The sequence below is a fragment of the Lampetra fluviatilis genome, chromosome 5 (assembly GCF_964198595.1).
Source record: "Lampetra fluviatilis chromosome 5, kcLamFluv1.1, whole genome shotgun sequence".
NCBI classification, from domain to species: domain Eukaryota; kingdom Metazoa; phylum Chordata; class Hyperoartia; order Petromyzontiformes; family Petromyzontidae; genus Lampetra; species Lampetra fluviatilis.
The window spans coordinates 7,775,258-7,800,204 of record NC_136279.1 but is presented as its reverse complement, the minus strand read 5'-3'; the positions used below and the strand labels follow the sequence as shown (position 1 = coordinate 7,800,204).

At 51.6% G+C, this 24,947-nt stretch overlaps 1 protein-coding gene across 3 annotated transcripts in view; it reads right to left on the bottom strand.

Annotated features, from left to right (window-relative positions):
- TTC39C (tetratricopeptide repeat domain 39C) overlaps window positions 1–7,683 on the bottom strand; it is a 46,277-nt gene extending 38,594 nt beyond the window's left edge. For 2 of the 3 annotated variants that reach the window (XM_078856629.1, XM_078856631.1), the window contains exons 1-2: window positions 7,437–7,683; window positions 1,439–1,987 (exon numbers count right to left, since the gene is read on the bottom strand). In XM_078856629.1, the coding sequence (XP_078712755.1) occupies window positions 1,439–1,677 (239 nt within the window). In that variant the 5' untranslated portion in view covers window positions 1,678–1,987; window positions 7,437–7,683. Of the gene's footprint in view, window positions 1–1,438; window positions 1,988–5,680; window positions 5,784–7,436 lie in introns of those variants that run through there. The other variant, XM_078856630.1, reaches the window with a different exon arrangement.
- Between the last annotated feature and the right edge of the window lie 17,264 nt (window positions 7,684–24,947).

Sequence of the window (24,947 nt, the reverse complement as noted above, 5' to 3'; positions counted from 1 at the left end):
CCAGGAAAAAACTGCAAAGTCTTCCAGAAAAAAAGCACCGTACACCAACGCTGTGCAAAAATCCCAATGGGATGCAAGTCAAACAACAACCATAACCACAAGACAACTTAGATTAAGGCCATCGGTCTAACTCCGTACTACAACAAACAAATATGGCCAAACCAAAAAAAGTTATCGAAATCACCAAAATAAAGCCATAAAAGCAATGTAACAATGATCATAGGAACTGTGAGAGCACGTCCGACTTGAGTCTGCCGCAGAAAAGGCTGACAGCGACAAGTCCTGCATAGTGACTGGTAATTGTGGGTTGGTGGGTGGGTGAGCGAGTGGGTGGGTGTGTGGGTGTGCGAGTAAATGAGTGGATACGTGGGTGGGTGAATGAGTGGGTGAGTGAATAAGGAGTTGAGTGGGTGAGTGAATGAGTGGTGGGTGACTATATGGGCTGGACACAGTCTACTGCAGAATTGGCTGACATTGACAAATTCTGCACAGTGACTGGCAATTGTGGGTGGGTGAGTGGGTGGGTGGGTGGGTGAGTGGGTGGGTGGGTGGGTGAATGGGTGGGTGAGTGGGTGGGTGAATGAGTCGGAGAGTGGGTGAGTGAATGTGTAGGTGAGTGTGTGAGTGAATAGCTGAGTGAGTGGATGACTAGAAAGAATGGAAGCACTGCAAGTGCCGTATCTCGTCTTGGTGTGTGGGACGATCAGGTCAACGCGTGGTTCCAGTTGCCGTCAACCGCAGTTGAAGATGACCGGCTTTGGCAAAAACTGGCACCGTGCACACACCATCCACATAGGACGGCGGTGCAGTTTCGTGTAGGTCACTTAGAGAAGCCGAGTTCGTAGCGCAGTGCATTTACCACTGCACAAAGGCAAAGATCCCCCATATAGCCCTTAATAGACTTGAGCCAAGAGTTGGGGCAAGTGCTGTTAGGGGGGTGGGTGGCAAGCACCACGCCCGGCCGCCTTTATCTCCCCAGTGCTGATGTGCAAATGCTGAACTTCTATCGCACCGTACGTAGCCAATCATGCTAATCAGGCACTCATTTGAGGCCGAGTCGACCTAAGAGAGGTCTGCGACGAGTTCAGATAATCGTCATCGGTGTTTTCCGTGAGCGGGAATTTAACTCGGGTCGTCGCTGAGCCCACTAACAGCTACGCTACTGCTCCCCACACTGCTGCACACACACATACACACTGCTGCACATACACACACTGCTACACACACATACACACTGCTACACACACACACTGCTACACACACATACACACTGCTACACACACACACTGCTACACACACACACACTGCTGCTCATACACACACACACACACTGCTACACACACACTGCTGCACACACACTGCTACACACACACTGCTGCACACACACACACACTGCTACACTCACACACACTGCTACACACACACACACTGCTCACACCTGTGCAGGCGGAAGAGCTCGTCGGCGTCCCTGAAGCCGTTGTTGAGCAGCATGTTGATGCCCTTGAGGGCGAGGTGAGCGTCCACCGAGTCCTGCACATCCAGCAGCGAGTCCGGCGTGCCGGCCCCCGGCCCCGGCCCGGGCCCCCGGTCCGTCGGGCCCCCCGAGGCGGCCCCGTCCCCGTGGGCCCCGGCGTCCGAGCCGCCGTTCACGTGCTGGTGGCTCGGCCGCTCGGCCATCGGCGCTCGCTCTGCAAGTGCGTGGTGTGTGCGCGGTACAGCGTGCGTGCGCGTGTGTGTATGTGTGTCACGGTGTCTTTGTGTCAGTTTGTGTCAGCGTGAGTTTGTGTGCACGTGTTTAGTTGTGTGTGTGTGCCAGTGTGCTTGTGTGTGCGTGTCAGTGCGTGTTTATTTTTCTGCGTGTGTCAATATGTGCGTCAATGTGCGTGTTCGTATGATTGCGTACATGTGTGTGCACGTCTGCATGTGTGTATTTCTGTGCGTCGTGCGAGTTTGCGTCTGTGGCGTTGGCGTGTTTGTCAACGTGTGTCTGTGTATCAGTGTGTGTGAATGTAGGGGGAGCGGGAGTGTCGTGGTTAGCGCACTGTGGAACGAACCCGGCGACCCGAGTTCCATTCCCGTTCACGGCCAATAACAGTGATGAGGAATTATCTGAACCAGTCCTGGGCCTCCCCTAGGGCGACTCAGCTTCAAATGAGTACCTGGTGCGATGTGTAAACATCGCCACTCAGGGAGACAAAGGTGGTCGGGCGTGGTTCTGTCCATCCAACCCCTCGTGTGCTGTGCCAGTCCTCACTAACGGCACTTGCCCCAAAAAGTCTGTTAAGGCTACACGGGGGATCTTTGTCTCGTCTTGCGAGTGTAACAAACGTGGCTTACTGAATTAATGTCATTGGTTTTTGCATACAGCAACCGTGAAACTGAACGCACCATCCCAGCCGGCGCGATAGAAAACGTCAGATCATCGGAGTACGTCCGACACCGCGATGTCGTACGAACGTTCGTCCCTCATCGAAAGAGGCGGGCACACTTAGCGCGCAAACCTTCACCACAGTCCTCAGTGTCGGACTCTACTCCTCTGCCCACAAGCAAAGATCCACTTCGTGAGACTGCACTGACCGACTGCACTGACCGACTGCACTGACCGACTGCACTGACCGACTGCACTGACCGACTGCACTGACCGACTGCACTGACCGACTGCACTGACCGACTGCACTGACCGACTGCGCCCGCGTCTTGAGAGTGCCTGAACCGCGCGACGGAAATCGTGGAACTGCTCCCTTTGCATGCGCCTCCTGAAAAGCGCTCAACAACAACAACAACAAATATCCATCACACACACACACACAGCTCATTCGAACAAAGACGGATGCGATGGGACACACCGAGAGAGATTGAGTCGTCTGTCCCTCTCTACCCCGTAGCCCCTCCGCCAGGGTGTACTCTCCACTTGTTGCAGCGGCATCTTCTCTGCGTGGATGGTGAGCTTCTTTCGCACCGTACGTTGGGGGTATGTATGTTGAACTTTTTTCACACAGTACTGAGCCAACCGTGCTAATCGGAGGAATGTATGTATGTTGAACTTCTTTTGCACCGTACATAGCCAACTGTGATCATTTGAGGCACGTATGTTTAACTTTTTTTGCACCGTACGTAGCCAAACGTGCTAATGGGAGGAATGGATGTTGAACTTCTTTTGCACCGTACGTAGCCAAACGTGCACATCGGAGGTGCGGGGGGAAGGACAACAAACGAAGGAGTTGTACAAAACTGAGATCTCAATCTCGACGATGATTTAAAAATGCATAGCTACCAGTGGCTTCCTAATTTGGGAAGGAAGAGCGTTCCAGACGGCCGCAGAAGGGCATCGGAAAGCGCGCGATGCAGTGATGATCATTGCACGCTCTTACAATGAGATGCAGTCGCATTGGGGACTGTTTCATAACAACCCAAACGGGTTGTCATGAAACGCATAATAGAGACATCAACATGAGCGACACAAACCACAGCCGTGGACGCTGACAGATAAACACAGCCCGCAGATGATGATTGATGAGGCAATGCACATAATTAGACATAGTAACTCGTTATGCTGACGATATTGGGCAATATTAGAATAATCCTCATTCATAATTAAGTTATGATGATGGGAGCAATGACGTTGCTTTGATTGTTATGATGATGTTGATGTAAAGGTGATGATGATGGCAGTGTGATGGTCGTAGCGATGGCGATGTTACCAATAGATAATCACGAATGATATTGACAATTACGACGATGAATTTATACTTATGATGATATGAGTATACAACCGATGTTTTAGATCAGGGGGTCGGCAACCGAAATAACTAGACGAGAATTTAGTTTAACAAAAAGAAAACCCCTCAACAGACAGTGACGATGTAGACGGTGACGATGACCTTGACAATGATGATGTTGACAATGGTGATAATGATGACAATGATGATGTTGACAATGGTGATGATGATGACAATGATGATAATGATGATGATGACAATGCTGATGTTGACAATGGTGATGATGATGACAATGATGATGATGACAATGATGATGACGATAGTGATGATGTTAATAATGATGATGACAATGATGATGTTGACAATGGTGATGATGACAATGATGATGATGACAATGATGATGTTGACAATGGTGATGATGACAATGATGATGATGTTGACAATGATGTTAATAATGATGATGATGACAATGATGATGATGTTAATAATGATGTTGACAATGATGACGATGTTGACAATGGTGATGATGACAATGATGATGTTAATAATGATGATGATGACAATGATGATGTTGACAATGATGATGATGACAATGATGATGATGACAATGATGATGATGTTAATGATGATGATAATGATGATGATGACAATAATGCTGATGTTGACAATGATGATGCTTATGTTGACAATGATGATGTTGACAATGATGATGATGCTGATGTTGACAATGATGATGATGTTCACAATGATATTGATGATGTTAACAATGATGATGTTAACAATGATGATGTTGATGTTGACATTTACCAAAACGACGACGTTACTGCACTACCGTGATCTCGACCCTTCTGGGCCAGTCAGCATGGCAGGTTCGGCCAACGTTGACCCAACAACGTGGACATGCTTACTGGGTGTCATCCCCTTGTGACCTTCACCGTATCGTCCAGGCCCATCGTGGAACCCACGTGCACCAGTAAGCCATTGGTCAAGATGTAAACCCACAGGACTGTGCCCTCGAAGCGTTCGAACAAAGTTGGTGAGAGAAAAAAGAAAAACAAGCCGTGGAACCCTCTAACTTGCCCGTCTTTCATTGACCGATCTTAATCCATCCGTGCAACTGGCACAACCAAAAACGTGAGGTTTGGTGAAGACAAATGGTCGTGTCGTCTCCGCGAGAGCAACACGGAGCAGCACGAGAAACACTGATGGAGACAATGCTGGGAGTGACGACGACGATGATGTTGACAGTGATGATGTTGACTGATTATGATGTTGACTGATGATGATGTTTATAATTATGTTGACTGATTATGATGTTGATTGATTATGATGTTGACTGATGATGTTTATAATGATGTTGACAATGACGATGCTGATGTTGACAATGATGTTGGCAGTGATGATGATGTTGACGGATGATGATGTTAATAATGATGTTGACAATGATGATGCTGATGTTGACAATGATGAGGATGTTTCCAGTGATGATGATATTGACAATGATGATACTGATGTTGACAATGATGATGATGTTGACTGATGATCATGTTGATGATGATGTTGACGGATGATGATGTTAACAATGATGATGTTGACAATGATGATGATGTTGACAGCGGTAATGCGAGTGAGCAATGCCACCCACAGCCGCAGTTCACACAGCTACCCGATCGTGTACAGCCTTCAACACAAAGCCCCTTTTACCACCACCACCACCAATTCACTGTTCAGGGCCGGCAGGGTGACGCAGTGATAACACCTGGGCCTGGGTTCGATTCCTGACCCGTGTGCCTTGCTGTTCAGCTCCGTTTTTTATTCCCTTCACCACGGGTAAACTAAAAGATAGAATTTGTATTGGCCAGGCAGTTCCCAATGCTGATCAATAACCTGGAAACGACTCAACTGGGATGACACACAACAGCAAAATCATCCACCCCCCCCCCCCTACTGGGAAAACTTGCCTGGAACTCTGCTCAAATCCGAATCATCTGAGTTCGATCCGCCGTCTGTGTCACCTTGTATCTGAAACCCGTGTGTGTCCCATCCCTTATGTCAACTCAGCATGAAACCGAGCGAACGTCAGCACGAGAGAGATGATTGCACGTTGTCGTCACACGTGTGTGTGTACGTGCATTCACAGACACATCGTCAGCCACATCACAGACACCATAATCACACACACACACGAGAGCGACATCACGTAGCTCACACGTTTCCATCGTCATACCCACACACCAACCACACTTCCACATATACTGTAACCCCATCACGTACAGACGCTACACACGTAACGTTACACACAATAACACACACACCACACATCACAAAAGCCATCAAACACACACATCGCAGAACCCATCATACACATTACAGACACCCCATCACCACGTACTCCCCATCACACACAACACATCACACAACACATCACCCACACACATCACACGCAACATATCACACACACACATCACACACAAACACACACATCACACAACACATCACCCACACACATCACACGCAACATATCACACACACACATCACACACAAACACACATCACACACACATCACCCACATCACCCACACACATCACACACACACATCACACACACATCACACACATATCACACACACACATCACACACACACATCACACACACATATCACACACATATCACACACACACACATCACACACATCACACACACACACATATCACACACATATCACACACATATCACACACACACATCACCCACACACATCACACACACATCACCCACACACATCACACATCACATCACACACACACACATCACACACACACATCACACACACACATCACACACATCACACACATCACATCACACACATCACATCACACACATCACATCACACACATCACATCACACACATCACATCACACACATCACATCACACACACACACATCACACACACACCACACACACATCACACACACAAATCACACACACACATCACACACATCACACATCACACATAACACACATCACACACACACACACCACACACATCACATCACACACATCACATCACCACACACCACACACATCACACACACATCACACATCACACACACACCACACACACATCACACATACACATCACACACACACATCACACACATCACACACACACACATCACACACATCACACACACATAACACACATCACACACACACACCACACACACACACATCACACACATCACATCACACACATCACATCACCACACACCACACACACACATCACACACACACATCACACACATCATACACACACATCACACACGCCACACACATCACCCACACACATCACACACATCACATCACACACACATCACACACATCACACACACATCACCCACACACACGCCACACACATCACACACACACACATCACCCACACACACATCACACACACACATCACACACATCACCCACACACACGCCACACACATCACACACACACACATCACACACACACACATCACACGCCACCACACACACACACATCACACACACCACACACACACCACACACACACATCACACACATCACACACACACACCACACACACACACATCACACACACACATCACCCACACATAACACACACACACATCACACACACACATCACCCACACACATCACACATCACCCACACACACACACCACGCACCTTCACAGGCCGGTGAAATGCACTGCGTCTGCTCCAATCAGCAACGTCCCGCACACAGCACGACAATGACGACCACTGCTCTTGACTGATGACGATGCTGACGATGATGTTTATGTTGTTGTGTGATGATGAGAAGACACTGGGGGAGGGGGGGTTCGGGGTGACGATGCCGAGGCCGCGGCGAGCTGCAGGGTCACGGTTCGCCTCCCGTGTCTGCGGTGACGATGCTCGCGTTGGGGGGCGGAGCTGAGATGACAGTGGGCGGAGCATCGTGGCGAAGTGGGCGGGGCATCGTGGGGAAGTGGGCGGAGCATCGTGGCGAAGTGGGCGGAGCATCGTGGCGAAGTGGGCGGGGCATCGTGGGGCCCCAGTGGGCGGGGTCGTGGGGCAGGGGTTTAGTGGGCGGGGTCGTGGGAGGAAGTGAGCGGGGCATAGTGGCGAAGTGGGCGGGGCATAGTGGGCCTCAGTGGGCGGGGGGCAGGGGCTTGATGAGCGGGGTCGTGGGCCAGGGGTTTAGTGGGCGGGGTCGTGGGAGGAAGTGGGCGGGGTCAGGGGTTTAGTGGGCGGGGTCGTGGGAGGAAGTGGGCGGGGTCAGAGGTTTATTGGGCGGGGTCGTGGGAGGAAGTGGGCGGGATCATTGGAACGAGTGGGCGTGGTTATTGATATTTTCGCTCATGAATGGATCGAGAATCGCCACGATTTCATTGAACGATTTGATTCCGCGCTTTATTATTTTTTATTGATATTGCTGTACAAATACAATGAACCATCCACCACCCCCCCCCCCCTACAAACTATGTTCATTTCTTTGACCATACTTCACCGCGCTGGGCAGTGCAGATAGGTGGGGGCCAGACCGGTCCATAAGGTCGCTCGCGACAGATTCCAGGCGGGGAATGAGAATCGAACTGATCTCGCCCGAGGATACACAGCGCATTGCGCTAACAACCACTGCGTTTTGCATCAATCGTGGCGTGCCCCACGATATTGACGTGCAGGAATCGGTGCGAATCGACTCTACGCTATTTGACATGTTAATTATCGGAATCGATTTAATCGAACTTGCGAATCGAGTGTCGGTGCTTTCGGGGCGGAGTCAAGGGGAGGGGGGGCGCGTGCTTTAATTTCCCTTTCCGCCCATTCCCTCCCCGCCCTTCTCTTCTCACTACGCGATGACGTCACACCGAATAAGGTGGTGACGTCACCCAAAATCGTCAGCCGACTCCGCTGCTGAATGAAGGCCTCCCTAAGGGGCCGTCCATCATAAATGACGTCACGCGATTTTGGTCGTTTTTTGACCCCCCCCTCGTCACACGGCGTCACCAAAAGTCAGACCCCCCCCCTCAAATATGACGTCACAAAGCTCTGCCCCCCCCCCCCTCCGACAACCATATTTCCATTTTGAAAATAAAACATGCGTCAAATCGCTTTAAACTATTGTCATTGTAGTGCGTATTTAATGTGGCGCTGCACTCTGATGTTGTAGGAGGAAACATTTATTAAAAAGTCTATTTAATCAAGTAGAACGTGTTGACCATATGTATTTAAAGTTGTGCATTTGATGTGACGTCACATTTCTCAACCCCCCCCTCCTCGTCACACATCGTCACAAATGTCTGACTCCCCCCCCCCCCCTAGGTGCGTGACGTCATTTATGGACGGCCCCCAATGAATGGTATCATTGAAAACGACACAGGAGCGCCGCATAAAACGATTGCGAAACTATAAGCAGACTTTGCGACATTGTCATCTGGGACGAAACCGATGACGTCATGAGCACAGTAATGTCAACAACGGTGTGGCGTAATCTTGGACCCGCGTAACTACGCAATGACGTCACGGTGCGGCGAAGCGACATTGGTAACGCGGTGACGTCATACGCGAGTTATCGCCGCTGTGGTGTCCCATGTGACAACGTGTTGTCCGGATTATAAGACGCACGGGAAAGTATGACTCACACACTGGATTATAAGACACACCTGAAAGTATGACTCACACTGGATTATAAGACGCACCCTCAATTGTTTTACTTACGTGCGTCTTATAATCTGGACCATATCGCGCAGCATATCCGGTGTTGCGGAATGACGTCATACTCTTCAGATACATTGCCAACGGCACGAAGCTGGAAGCTTCTGCGATGGGGGGACGCCATGACGTCATAGTCACTGAGGTAGTGTAAATGATTAATGACGTCATCGCGCACACGTTTCGTGAAGAAGAAGGGAAAATGCCTGGGAATTGTGGAGATGGTTTCTCATTGAAACCTACAGTGGCCACCTTGACAGGAGTGATGAATTTCACATCCCTTTATAATTATTAGAACGTCGATTCATTACCCAACAATTGGTGATATCCATTGCATCAATACGCTCCACAAGGGCATTTGAATGTGGGTGGTTTTGACTTCACCTCACAATCAGCAGCTGCTCACGGTCCACCCTCAATCGCATCCTCTGCACACACCCCGCACAGATGCAGATACCTGATGCACAAATGGAACATTAACGCGGGAAGTCTGTGCTTGACCACCTGAATGTGACATTGTAGCCGTCGCTCTGCATCTACAATCAGGGGTGGGGAACCTTTTTTCTGCCAAGGGCCATTTGGATATTTACAACATCATTCGCGGGCCATACAAAATGATCAACTTAAAATTAGCCTGTTATATTTGGTCAAACATTTAATTAACTCACACCCCTAATGTGATGTCTGGAACTGCTTCTCTCTGGCGAGGCGTGTGGTGATGTTAGCTGCTGCTATTGATGATGTTGCTGCTACTCGCAACTGCTTTTCCAGGTTTGCTCCGAGATTTATTGAATTTCGAGTCCCGCCTGCGGTTGCCTTGGCAGGGCCACACCAAATGATTTCGCCGGCCCTTGTACGGCCCGCGGGCTGGACGTTCCCCACCCCTGGTCTACATCATCGGCCGTACGAAATACGAGGAAAAGGAGAAGCAGCTTCTTGCCGCTGGCTCCTGCCCCTCTCTCGGCTTGGCCTTGCGACCAGTCGTGATACCGGCAAAAGGGCCCGGTAGATGTTTGTAATTTGTGCCGTCTTTCTCCGCGGCTATGTTGAAGCGACCACCGGCTGCCTTGCCCATAGCTGTCGCCCCATACGGTGTTTACCCCGTATTCTTGTACAGGGAAATTGAGTTGTTCAGGTCTACACGGCGTACGGACGTTACAATACGGGCAGCATTTTTTTTGTCTATTTTGTTTGTGTTTCTCCTTTGTGGTGGGACTTTGTAGGATGAACGTTGAGATTTATGACCAATAAGGTCTGAATTGGTCTGTAATAAGGTAGGGCACTGATCAGCGGTTGACCGGTATGCCCTGCCTGTCATCACTGCCGAGTAAACATTGAACGTGTGCCCAACGTTGGCATGCTCACTGGGCAAGCTCGTTGACGCCTACAGTGTTGTCACTGAGTCAAGAGAGAGAGAGAGATTCGTGATGTAAGAAAGTTCGTACGTCGTGAAATTTGATGCCGATGGCAAGCGGGCGAGCCAGTGTGCTAACGGAGCCTCCTGCCCCTCGTGCTCCTCCTGCTCCACCTGCTCCTCCACCTGCTCCTCCACCTGCTCCTCCACCTGCTCCACCTGCTCCTCCACCTGCTCCTCCTGCTCCTCCACCTGTTCCTCCACCTGCTCCACCGGTTGCCACTTTTTTGTCGTTCGTGCCGACCACCGGCACCACCATCACCACCACCGACTTTTCTCAACGTTATCACCGCTCCAGCTTGCGTCATGCTTTACCCTGATCAATCAATGCAACCGCATTGTTCATTTTATTTGACCAGCTGAGCAATATATCTTTTTTTTTATTCTTTAGAAACGACCTGGCCATCAATGATTAGTTCAACGAAGTGGCTTATCGTGTGGAAAATGCATCTAAACGGAATCAGAACATTTATTTTTTCCCCCACAGATGTCCAGCGAACGCACGTTTTTACAAATGTGGAAGGCATCGTCAGGGTCGACATACCAATCAAGGTGTGAACACGCTACAACACGCCTGATGGTTGCTCAACAATAATCAACTTCCATATATGAATCGAATCGAGGCGTGGGCTCTACCGCGGTAAAGGAACGCAGTGGTTGGAATATGATTGAGATTCTATTCTTTGTCTCTTTCGGAAAAGTCACGTAGATAGAGAAAATATTTTTATTATTTTTTATTAATTTTAATTTCATTTTTTACCTACGTAACTTTACCGAAAGAACTAAGAGTATGAATCCTTGCAGTCACGAAAGCTTCAAATCTAGAATTTGTATTATTATTTTATTGTTACTTTTCTGTATACGAGACTTTACCGAAATAACCATAGAATGTGAATTCCTGCATTCGCGAAAGTTTACGTCAAAATTATTGAGATTATTTATATATATAAAAAAAAATCTATTTTGTTAAAATATAGACCGTGTTTTGCACAAATCACGGCCTTCCAGTAGATGGCAGGAGACAACCACCCACCGACACAGAACACTGCAATTCGAGCCGATTCACTAAACAAAACACCCCCCTCCACCCCCACCCCTCCATCCCCCCTCCACCCCCCGCCCCTCCCCCACCCATCCCCCTCCACCCCCCCTCCACCCCCCTCCACCCCCTCCCCACCCCACCCCGCCGAGCTGTCAGCCCGCTTTGTAGGTTACAAACCACGTGAATGTGGGTCAGCCGAGCGGGGTGGGTGGCTGGGGGCAGAACGTGTTGGGAAGTGGAGGAGAGCGAGGGGGGGTGAGCGAATGGGGCAGCGCTGCCAGATCAAAGGGGTTTAACCTTCAGATTTAGGAAACGCACGTGCATTACAGACACAAAGACAAAGATCCCCCGTATAGTCTCAGCAGATGTTTGGGGCAAGTGCTGTTGGCGAGCACCTATGAAGGCCGGCACGGCACACGAAGGGGTCGGGTGGCCAGCAGCACACCCGGCCGCCTTTGTCTCGCCAATGGCAATGATTTGAAACATCGCGCGAGGTAGTCATTTGAGGCTGAGTCGACCTAGGGGAGGAGGCCCCAGGACCGGCCGTGAGAGGAAATCAAACTCGGGTCACGCGTGATATATCCACTGCTGGATGAAGCCTTTCTCCCTTCTCGCCTTCGCCACCGCCATCTCTATCCGAGCTCCTGCACACGAGTTGACTTCCATCGCTGACTCCATCTCCACAGTGTGGACGACTAAGGCCGTTTTGGTGATGGTGGTCGGGGCTCGGGGGTGGGGGCTGAGATGTGTGTGGGGGGGGGGCATCAGCGGTGGGTGTCCAAACGACCCCTTTGGCTACGGATTTGGCTACGGAATCGACCTTCGAGCGCTGTGGCAGCAGCAGCAGCACCCGTGCGTTGCGTGCGCGCCTGGGGCTGGCGTCACTCATACATCGTTGTCTCGCTCGTTCCTTCCCACTCGTCCGCGTCTCCCACACACAACCCCCCCTCTCCCCCCCCCCCGTGCAAAACGCGAACGGATTTGCGTCTTTCCTTAGCGGCGTCGAACTGTGTATGGCTCGGTGACACGTCATTAGCAGCGAGCCGCTTGAGCACCCGGCGCCTAAGTCCCGCGGTGTCGTTCCTTGGGGGACGTCCATAAATGACGTCACGCACCTGGGGGAGGGGGGGGGTCAGACATTTGTGACGATGTGTGACCACACGTCACATCAAAATGCGCAACTTTAAATAAATATAGACAACACGTTCTACTTAATTAGACTTTTTAATAAATGTTGTCTCCTACAACATCAGAGTGCAGCGCCGCATTAAATACGCACTACAATGACAGTAGGTACAGCAGCAGCAGCTACAGCAGCTACAGCAGCAGCAGCTACAGCTACAGCAGCAGCAGCTACAGCAGCAGCAGCAGCTACAGCAGCAACAGGAGCAGCAGACAGCAGCAGCAACAGTAGCAGCAACAGGAGCAGCAGACACAGCAGCAGCAACAGCAGCAGCAGACACAGCAGCAGCAACAGCAGCAGCAGACACAGCAACAGCAGCAACAGCAGCAGCAGACACAGCAGCAGCAACAGCAACAGCAGCAGCAGACACAGCAACAGCTGCAACAGCAGCAGCAGTAGCAACAGCAGCAGTAGCAGCAGCAGCAGACACAGCAGCAGCAGACACAGAAGCAGCAGCAGCAGACACAGCAGCAGCAGCAGCAACAGCAGCAGCAACAGCAGCAGCAATAGACACATCAACAGCAGCAGTCACAGCAGCAGCAACAACAGCAGCAGCAGACACAGCAGCAGCAGCAGACACAGCAACAGCACACAGCAGACCCAGCAGCAGCAGCAGACACATCAACAGCAGCAGCGGCAGCAGAGTGTTTGAAGCGAACATGGCTGGGATTTTTGAAAGCCCGAGGGACGTGAGCCATATTTTTCCAGACTGGAATGTTCACTCGACCCATTTCACTTTGTCAAGCGCCTGATGGAAACGCGATCGCCACGTTCATTAAACAAATCTGCCGGAGCCGAAGCCTCTGTGGTGGAGTCTCCCTTGTTGCTGGCGAGGTTGTTTGTGCAATCTTGGGTGTAGTTCTATTGTTGTTATTGTTGTTGAAGTAGTAATAATACATGACTAACCCCGGTGCTCGTGGGTAACACGAGAGAATCATCCATGTCGCTGTGGAGACTTGACGAGCAGGTTCCTGCCTCCTCGCTTTATGCGGTGGTGGTGGTAGATGCTGTGGTGGTGGTGGTAGTTGCGGTGGTGGTGGTGGTGGTTGCGGTGGTGGTAGTTACGGTGGTGGTGGTGGTGGTTGTGGTGGTTGCGGTGGTGGTAGATGCGGTGGTGGTAGATGCGTTCCAAAAAAGGGGGCGCACAAAGCGAAACCGCGCGAGACAGCTGCCAGCCGAGTAGCACGTAGAGCACACACACAGTACACACACAGTACACACGCAGTACACACGCAGTACACACAGTACATACGCAGTACACACAGTACACGCACACAGTACACACACACAGTACACACACACACAGTACACACACAGTACACACACAGTACACACAGTACACACAGTACACACACACAGTACACACAGTACACACACACAGTACACGCACACAGTACACACACACAGTACACACACAGTACACACACACAGTACACACACAGTACACACACACAGTACACACACAGTACACACAGTACACACACACAGTACACACAGTACACACACAGTACACACGCACGGTACGCACAGTACACACGCACATCGTGCAGACAACATCGCGCAGACAACATCGCGCAGACAGACATGTCTCGCTCATAGGTCGTCTCTCCACGCTCAAAACAAACGGAAGTATGTTTGGCGCACAACCCATGGGCCCCACGCATCCTCCTGGGAACGCACACATTTTAGCAGCGCCGATTCAGGACGAGCAAATTCCAGACCTGCATCGCAATGCAGTGTTCTCGTCAGCAGTCAGGCTCTCACCGAAGCAACGTGTTACTACTATAGTATCGCAGCATTGTTAAACATGGTGTGGAAATGAGCAATGGAGTTCCGCTCACGTTGGCTTCCACGTATTCGTGAACGGACATTGCTGATTGTGTTAAACCGGGCCCCCCGTCATTTACGTGAAGTGCCCTTGCCCACATCAAATGGTAATCCAGCAGATGCCCGTTTTCTGCCGACGAGACCCAAGAAGGTCTAAACCGGTCGCTGAGTTGGCTTGCATTAAACAAATGCCGCCGGGTATATTCAACGCGCGAAACAAATATCGGTCTGCAAAAGCGACTCGGCTGATGGGACTGAATCAAATTCACGCTGCCCGCGTGCGGAGAACTGGAGATTACGAATGGGAGTAACCGCTTAGCTTTGACACCACACGCACACACACATATATACAATATAAATACAACAACAAAAGCTTGTTGAGCCGAGCGATCTCATGAGAGTCAAGTGACAGTAGTTTTTGCTCATTAGCGAAGCGGAATGGAAGCCCTTTTGACCATCGGGGGGTGGGGGGGGGTGCAGCTGGGCTGAGCTGGTTTCCGACTCTCGCTCTGCAGGTTCGGCGACGTCGCTTCAAGTTGTCGCGATCGGCGGCGGCGGCGGTGGCGAGGAGGAGGAGGAGAGAGGGAGACGCGTGGCCCCGTTACACGCGCGGGGATGAAGCTCGGAGCAGCATCAGCAGCAGCTGCTGCCCCCCCCCCCATCGGCGTGATTCGAGAGCAACAAACGGAGAGGAGAGAGAGAGAAAGCGACAGAGCGAACGGGAGCCAATCAGAGGCCGCTCCTAGCCCGAGCCCTAACCCCGCCACCGCAAACACTCGGGCCGATCCAATCGCAACTGTAGCCGCCACCGCCGCAGCAGCCAATCAGAGTTGACCAAACACTCAACCTTGACCACGCACTCACCGACAGACCCAGACCCTAAGAAAGGGATTTATTTTTTGGGGGGTTAGATCGCGTAAATATGTATGTGTGTCGTTAAACCTGCCACCACCCGACGCAGCTAATTAATGAGGGTTGTCACGTAAACAGAACGTGGCCAATTTGTCACTAGTACAGCACATCGGTTTGTTGGAGAGCCAAGCCACAACATTTACAAACTGAGTACGACGTTTCGCCAGTAATTACAACTAGCTTCATCAGGCGACAGCCAGATCCTTAACACTAACCACACGAGCCAACCAGACCATACAGCCTTTACCTCCAATTCTAGCAGACTAGACGACCAGACACTAGCCCTACCGCTACCCACACAAGCCAGCCAGGTCTAAACTAAACTACAACTTTTATTTTACCAGCTAAGGCCCACTGAGCTAGAAAGCTATTTTTTCAGAAGGGACCTTTCCACAAAAGATAGTTCAACAAAAGAGGCTTGTCACGTGGACATTTCTAGCAGCCGATTACTCTAAACGCACCTTTACAAGTGTGGAGGGGGGAAAAAATTACCGGAGGACCCGGAGAAAATGTCACGCGACCACAGGGAGAGAGACATGCAAACTCCAGATATACAGGAGTCAGGATCGGGATCGAACCCACGACCTGCTGTATTCCAGGCGAGGTAGTTAACATCCCACCAGCAGTCACCAAAGACTGCACAAGAAAGCCATCGTGTGAAATCTGAATTGTCCCTGAATTTGGCTAAATTCTAGCTTTGAGAATTACCGTACAATTTTTCGCTTGACTGTATATTATTCCAAATGGTAGGTTGGATAATGTATTCATTTAACATTATTTGAAGCGATCTCAAAGGTAGTTCTGTGACATCCGCTTCTGCGGGGGCGATGCACTGCTCTGCGAGCATTCCGACGTGGCGCTGAGAGCACAGTCAGAATGAAAACGTAGAGAGACAATAATGAAAACAAAGAATACTTTCTGTCGTAGATTTTTTGTTTAACCATACTTCACGCATGCTGGTTAATGCGATTTGGCGAACGGAGTGCGGAAGGGTGGGCAGGCCGGTTCAGATATCACTCGCCGCTGATGTTGGCCATGGCCAGGAATAAAACTCAGGTCACTGGGATCAGAATATACAGCTGCCACCTGTAGTGAGTTTTTGTTTTCTCCAGGATGTTACTCTCGTTAAGGTATCCGTCCCGTGAATTCTGCCGGTCTTCTCGGGCGAATACAAATCCCGGTTTTTGTCAGTCGCGTCGTTATAAATAATAGGACACCGCTCAACAATATGGATTCGCATGTTCTCCCCCCTCCCGTCTCCCCGGGTATTATGAGATATATCCGTCTTCCCATGATCTCTCCCGGTGGTTTCCTACACTTCAGCGGTGGGAATTCTAGTCCAGAGCCTTCGGTGAGGTATCGCCACTTGCACCACCGCGGCTTCCGTCCCCTTACATCAAGATGTTTTAAATAAACACCGCACATCTCCAAATGGATCCCACCGACAGTGTGGGAGGTCACAACGGGAAACGCGAAACCAGCGGCAACGTCTGGGGCGGATGCCTGACCTTTGACCCCCGGGGGTCAGAAGGCCGCTTGTAAGTCGGGTGACCCCATGTGGCTCTACGTCACTTTCATCATCAGCAGCGCAGCTCCGCGTGCGATGTATTACTAATAATAATAGTGCCACTGCTGATGAGAAAACGAACGTCGAAACCGGGCCAGGTGTTTTGCTCTGCGTTAAACCAATGCCGCTTAAACAAACGGTCTCCCAGAAGGCCGACGAGATGGCTAAATATATACTTTGGTAGTTTACGTGGAGGGGGCAGATTTGGGAAAGAGGCGAATGGCGCGCTTATTTATTTTGTTAATAATTAATAACATTATTGCTCCGATGCTCCTTTTCAAGCCTCTGTCTCTCCACGCGTTCTCTCAGCACGAGGAGAGCCGTGGAGATGTGGCGTTTACGTTGCAAGGCAACACAAAAAAAAACACCTCGTGGATTAGAGAACATAGGTTAATGGGATTATTCAAACTCTTAAGAAAAGTAATTGGGCTCGTGCAGGAAATGGGAATTTAAAATAATAATAATAATAATGGCCGCAGTAGAATTTTAATTGGGCTGAATTTGTCAGGATGGCTTTGGCGCAGTGGTGAGCGCACGACGCTGTATGAACCCGATGACCTGAGTTTGATAATCCCCAGTCACGGCTAACATCAGTGCCGAGTGACATCTAAACCGGTTCTGGCCCAACCCGCCACCCGCTACCCCCCACACAACCCTCCCCTTCACCATCTCCCTCACTCACCAGCGTGGTGAAGTATTGTCAAACCAACACCCCCCCCATCCCCCATGACAGGCACGGCTTGGGGAGGTCCTCATCCAGCAGTGGGTTATCTAATTAGCTGCGAGTCTAACTGCGCACGCGCAATTGCGCTATTAGAGTCACGTGGTCGAGATAAGTAGAGTATACTTTAATTGCGGAACTTTTACAGAAGCTGTTACGGATAATGACCCCGGAAGAAGATGTCACAAGAACTACGATTTAAAGCGATTTTAATCGGCCTCTTATGCACACCAACTGATGCTGTTTTTCACATGCCCCTGCAGCGAGTCTTCGTTACTTGCTAAATCGGTGTTTTAAATCCTCAAATCTGCGATGTGTCCAAATTAAGGAAAAACACAAGTAAAAAAAAAACCTAAACATGATTTTTCTATGTGCAGCCATAGGTGGTCAGGCTGAAAACAATGAACTTGATGCTCTTGAGAACCTGGTTGAATTGCGGGCGGTGTGAATGAAATCCCGAACTGGAATCCAAGATTTCAGCGGAGTCATTGTTCAGTGTCGCTGACATGGCCATTGTGAACCTCGCACCGAGGCGCGACAGCCACCTCCACACAGGCGTACTTCTGTGTGGCGGAATGCTGGCTCGGCGCAACGGAGACAGGGGAAAAGGACGCGGAACAAACGAGACGGAACAAACGAGACAGAACAAACTAAACAGAACAAACGAGTCAGAACAAACGAGATGGAGCAAACGAGACGAAACAAACGAGACAGAACAAACTAAACGGAACAAACGAGACGAACAAACGAGACGAAACAAACGAGACAGAACAAACTAAACGGAACAAACGAGACGAACACACGAGACGAAACAAACGAGACAGAACAAACTAAACGGAACAAACGAGTCAGAACAAACGAGATGGAGCAAACGAGACGAAACAAACGAGACAGAACAAACTAAACGGAACAAACGAGACGAACAAACAAGACGAAACAAACGAGACAGAACAAACTAAACGGAACAAACGAGTCAGAACAAACGAGATGGAGCAAACGAGACGAAACAAACGAGACAGAACAAACGAAACGGAACAAACGAGACGAAACAAACTAAACGGAGCAAACGAGACAGAACAAACGAGATGGAACGAAGCAGAACAACGTTAAAAACCACAAACGACACATAAACGAATGAGACAATCATTACAAATGAGCCAAATATCGACCGATTCGCGAATCGAATCATTAATGAAGACAACGAAGTGAGTCTTGCAGGGGGAGGGGGGTGTGGAGGATTTATGAATGATGGGACGGCTATAACAAACGCAACGATCCCCCGTGTAGCCTTTGACAGACTGTTGGGGCAAGTGCTGTTAGCGAGCACCTATGACGCCCGGCCGCCTTTATCTCCCTAGTACAGACAGACAGACACACACACACGCAGACACACAACATCCAGATCTGCGAAGGCCGGATTTTTTTTGTACAGCGACAGCTGCGCCCCCCCCCCCCCTTCATCGCCGCTGCGTTCCCCCGAGCGCGAAGGCGCTGAAGTCGAACCGCGCAGCGCCCGCGCCGAGGCAGGCGAGGCCGGCGGGGAGGGGGGCGATTCCGAAGGTCCACAAATCGTTAGGGGCCTTTCCACGATCTTATCGGGACTGAAACCCACGATCTGACGATACACGTGGAGCGAGTCCCGGGAATGGAAGCAGCGATTCCAAGATCCATCTGATGTGGTGATTCCAGATTGCATCTCCTATGGACCGGGAGGGGAGGGGAGGGGGGGGTCATCCAAAGTTTAATTTGATCCGGGTCTGGCCGGGTCGACAATCCTGAGAATATTTCCGCCACCGGCACACCGCATCAAGTATACATCTAGCTGTGGCCGCTATTCACGTGCATTCATTACATTTGTGCTTTTATATACTTTCGTTTCTATTGATTTATTTGTAGTGACTTGCTTTTACATGTGCTGTAATTTGCACTCAGATCGTTTTTTGTTTGTTTGTGTTGTTTGCTGTTGTTGACTCTCTATCTGTGAAAGAGGAGCTTCATAGCTCATCGGATCTCTCCAGTCGATATAAAGATTCTGATTCTGTCTACCGGCGACCCGGAGTACCCACAACCCCCACGACCCCCACAACCCCCACAACCACAAAGACAAAGTCCCCCCATATAGTCTTACGGACTGTTGGGGCAAGTGCTGTTGGCGAGCACCTGAGGGCCGGCACGGCACACGAGGAGGTGGGTGGCCAACACCACGCCCGGCCGCCTTTGTCTCCCGAGTGGCGATGTTTACACATAGCACCGTGTACTAATTTGAGGCTGAGTTAACCTAGGGGAGAACCAGAACCGGTTCAGATAATCTTCACTGGTGTTGGCCGAATCGAACTCGGGACGCGGGGTTCGTATCACAGCGCGCAAACCGCTACACCACCGCTCCCCCTTATCCACAGCCCCCATATCCACAGTCCCCATATCCACACCGCGAGTGTGAAACTCTGTGAGCGGGAGACTCAGTCCTGTGGGGTCGCGGGGGCCAATGTCCATCTGCTTCCTGATCTGGCAGAAGGAAGGATGCGATGGCGAATGTGCACGTGTCAATGTTTACATCGATATGTGTGCCTTTCTTTGTCTGTAAGCCACGACAGCGGTGGTGACGAATATCTGAACGGATCCTGAGCCTTGCCTAGGTCGACTCAGCCTTAAAGGAGCACCTGGTGCGGTGTGTAAACATCGTCACTGGGGAGACAAAGGCGGTCGGGCGTGGTGCTGGCCACCCACTCCCTCGTGTACCGTTCCGGCCTTCATAGGTGCTCGCTAACAGCACTTGCCCCAAGAGATACGCTACAGGCTTCACGGGCGATCTTTGCCACTTGTCTTCGAATCTAAGTGTCTTCTGCTGCGAGTGTGTTGCGCGCCCTAACATCACTTGCCCCAATAATAACCTAAGGGGGCTACGGCGGATGAAGCCCCTTTATCTTTGTGTGCCAGTCAGTGTGCCGGCTGATGACTCTCCCCCCGTTGGCTTGGAGAGAGCGGTGCACGTTGCTTTGTTGTCACCTCCCTTAGGCTGTACCGCATTTCATCTTCACAGAGTAGACGGTGCTGGGCCGTGGGGGTGTGTGTAGGGCGGGGGGGGGGGGGTACTGTCTGTTCACGTATGTACGTAGAATTTATTTCGCACCGCACTTAGCCAAATGCTCTAAAGGCACGTTTCGAAATGGGGAGGGAAAAACCGGAGGATCCGGAGGAAAATCCACGCGACCACGGGGAGAGAGAGACACGCAAGCTCCAAATATACAGCAGCAGGCGTCGGGGTCGGCACCGAACCCACGACCTCCTGCATACCGGGCGAGGCAGTTAACATCTCGCCTTCTTGTCCGATACTGCTGCCACAATGGCTGCGCGCAGATTATTTGCTCAATTATGGTGATGTCATCTTGTCATGCACAGCATGCTGGGATCCCTGGTTTGTGTTGCCGTTAGAGACGTCTGTACTTTGGAGAATGTGTTATCTCACTTGATAAAATAGTACACTGTCAAGATGTTCACACACCAAAGAGACAGCCATTACAAGGCATTAACCACACACATGTGTGTTAAACATGCAAACAAATATGCTTTGATTGTGCTTGAAACCGATTGGCCTGCCCTACACCACAAGCAGCCTCCTGCATAGCTTCGTCTCACCAGTGCTAGACTAAAAGGCTGCCAAAAGAGCAAACCAGCACAAGGGCAATGCAAACACCAACGCATTCACAGCTCGGGTGAAGTGTCACGTGCCACATGTGTTTGTCGGGGCACACGCGTGTACTCTCCTGGCCGTTTGCGATGGAATCACCAAGAAACACGTGGCGACATGAATCCATTTCAAGGAATCCTCTGAAGGTTACGCGCGACGCTGGAGGCGCAGCCCCGCAATTTCTTCGCTCGCGCCGCACCTCCTCCCGCCGGTGGGAGCGCTTCGGCCTACTCCTCCCGCGCTGGTCAAGGGCGCGTCTCGCAAGAGAGGTGGCAGCGACCACCCCCCCCCCCCACACACTTCACGCCACCGCACAGCGATCTGCCGGATCATCGGAGGAGCTGGTGGCGCCCATTTATAGCGCCCTGCTGCTGCTGCTGGGTGGACAGAAGTTCGCGGTTTGGGCGGCGGAGGTGTTCAATGTTTGGGGTGGCGAGATCGTTGTGTGGGGGGGGGGGTGTAGAGATCAACCCAATATTGTTTCAAATGCGGCGCCGGTTTGGTTCGAGTCGAATCGAACCAGCGACAACTTATCTGAGTCGGCGCGTGCCCCGCGCGCGTGCCCCGCGCGCGTGCTCGAGAGAGAGGAACGACCCCGAGGCGCGTCAATCGCCACCACTCAGATGCCATCACGTCACGAACTTTGAAACGAAAACAGCGCTGCGCCACGTTAAGGAATAATCTCATCTGTTAATGTTGCTCATACATGCAATTTCAACCTCCTCCTCCTCTTGCATCCCCCCGCCCCTCCTCTTCTGCCTATTGCTCCACTTTTCCATTTCCTGCACGCAGAGCCCCGCAGCTCCAAACGCAAAACACATGCTGCCTCTCAGCTGGAAGTGTGTGGGGAGGGGGTGGGAGTAGGGGGGGGGGGCGTAGGGGGAGGTGTGGGGGGGTGTGGGGGATATGGCGGTTCAGAAGTCAGAGAGCTCACGGCGCGGATGATGATGCTGCTGATGCTGTTGATGCTGATGATGATGCTGATAAGCAGATGATGCTGCTGCTGATGATGCTGCTGATGCTGTTGCCGATGATGATGCTGCTGATGATGATGCTGCTGATGCTGATGATGCTGATGATGATGCTGCTGATACTGCTGATACTGCTGCTGCTGATGCTACTGATGATGCTGCTGCTGATGCTGCTGATGCTAATGATGATGAAGGGTGCCACAGTGACCTCCTCCTCCTGACGCGGGTGGGAACCGAGGCTCTTGTAGCCTAAACACGGGCAGGGGAGGGAGACGTGGTCCTGCAGGGGGTGGCGGGTGAGTGGGGGTGAGTGCGGGTGTGAATGAACGTGAGTGAACATGTGTGGGTGTCTGTGTGGGGGGTAGGGGGGTGGGTGAGTGGGGGTGAGTGTGGGTGTGCGTGTGGGTGTCTGTGTGGGGGTGAGTGAGGGTGAGTGGGGGTGTGGATGAACGTGAGTGAACATGAGTGGGTGTGCGTGTGGGTGTCTGTGTGAGGGGTAGGGGGCGGGTGAGTGGGGGTGAGTGGGGGTGAGTGTGGGTGTGCGTGTGGGTGTCTGTGTGGGGGTGAGTCGGGGAGTGAATGAACGTGGGTGAACATGTGTGGGTGTGCGTGTGGGTGTCTGTGTGGGGGGTAGGGGGCGGGTGTGTGGGTGTGCGTGTGGGTGTCTGTGTGGGGGGTAGGGGTGTGGGGGATAGGGGGTGGGGGTAGTGGAGCGAGGGAGCGTTGCGTTACGAACCCGGCGACCCGGGTTAGATTCCTTCCCACGGTCAACACCGGCGACAATGATCGGAACCGGTGTAGGGCCTCCCCTAGGTCGACTCAGCCTCGAACGAGTACCTGTTGCGCTGTGTAAAAGCATCGCCACTGGGGAGACAAAGGCGGTCGGGCGCGGTGCTGGCCACCCACCCCTTCGTGTGCTGTGCCGGCCTTGATAGGTGCTCGCTAACAGCACTTGCCCCAACAGTCTGTTAAGGCTACACGGGGGATCTTTGTCTCTGTATCTATGACGTGTGGAGGGAGGAGGAGAGCGGTGGCGCTGCGCTCCGAACCCGGCGAGCCGAGTGAGATTCGTGCTCGGGGCCAATGCCGGTGAAGCAATATCTGAACCGGTCCTGTGCCTCCCCCAGGTCGACTCAGCATGAAATGAGTAGCTGCTGTGGTGTGTAGATGTCGCCACAGGAGACACAAAGGCGGTCGGGCGTAGTGGCCTTAATAGGCGCTCGCTAACAGCACTTGCTCCAACGAGTGAGGAGGCTAGTGGTAGGGCTGTGAGTGAGGAGGTTGGGGCTATGAGTGAGGAGCTTGGGGCTATGATCGAGAGAGCAGCGGTTGCCGTGTGGGAGGCTGCGTGTCACGCGTTAGTGGAGTGCGTTTTTTTTACATTCGCTTATTTCACTCAGAGAGAGCGAGCGAGAGAACGAGGAGAGGAGGGAGAGGCGGGGGAGGGGAGGGAATGGGAGGGAGGGGGGCGCAGATCTGGGTTGAATTTTGTGCCAGAATGAGCCGTGGCTGGAGAGACTTCTCGCTCGCTCTCTCTCTCTCTTTCCTCGACAGGATAATTTACAGCGCAGGTTCACAGCTCGATGGAAACCGGAGAGGAGCGGTCGCGAGAAGAAGAGGCACCTCTCGCCTCTTCCTCAACGCGGGCGAGACCCGGAGCCACCATCAGCCTGGCCTTGTGAACCCAGCATCTCGGCGGGCATCCGCCTCGCTCGGTGTTTGCCTCTGACACGGCCCATCGCGCACCTCTTTACAGACTTTTTGACTTTTAAACAAGCAGCAGCAACAGCACTGGAGGCGATTCCGATATGAAATACACACAGTCACCAGCAACAAACGAATAAACGCTATAAATCCACGCGCTGTGGCGCTAAATGCAGCGCGCACAACACGAAAAAAAAGTCACGTGGTGGTTGTGGTGTTCATCGCGCACGCCACGGTGACGAGCGAGCGCTTCAGAAGGTGAACACCACGAGGGTGCCGTCCATGCTGGTACAGAGAGGGGCTTGTCCGGCTCCCCAGCGTTCGAAGAAGACGCTCTGCACATCACCGACATGTGTGTGGTACATGGCGTGCTCCAGCCGGAGCCGCGGAGAGAGACTCTGCGCATGAACCCCGCATCCCTGCGGCGCTGGCCGAGCGTGTCTCTGACACGGCC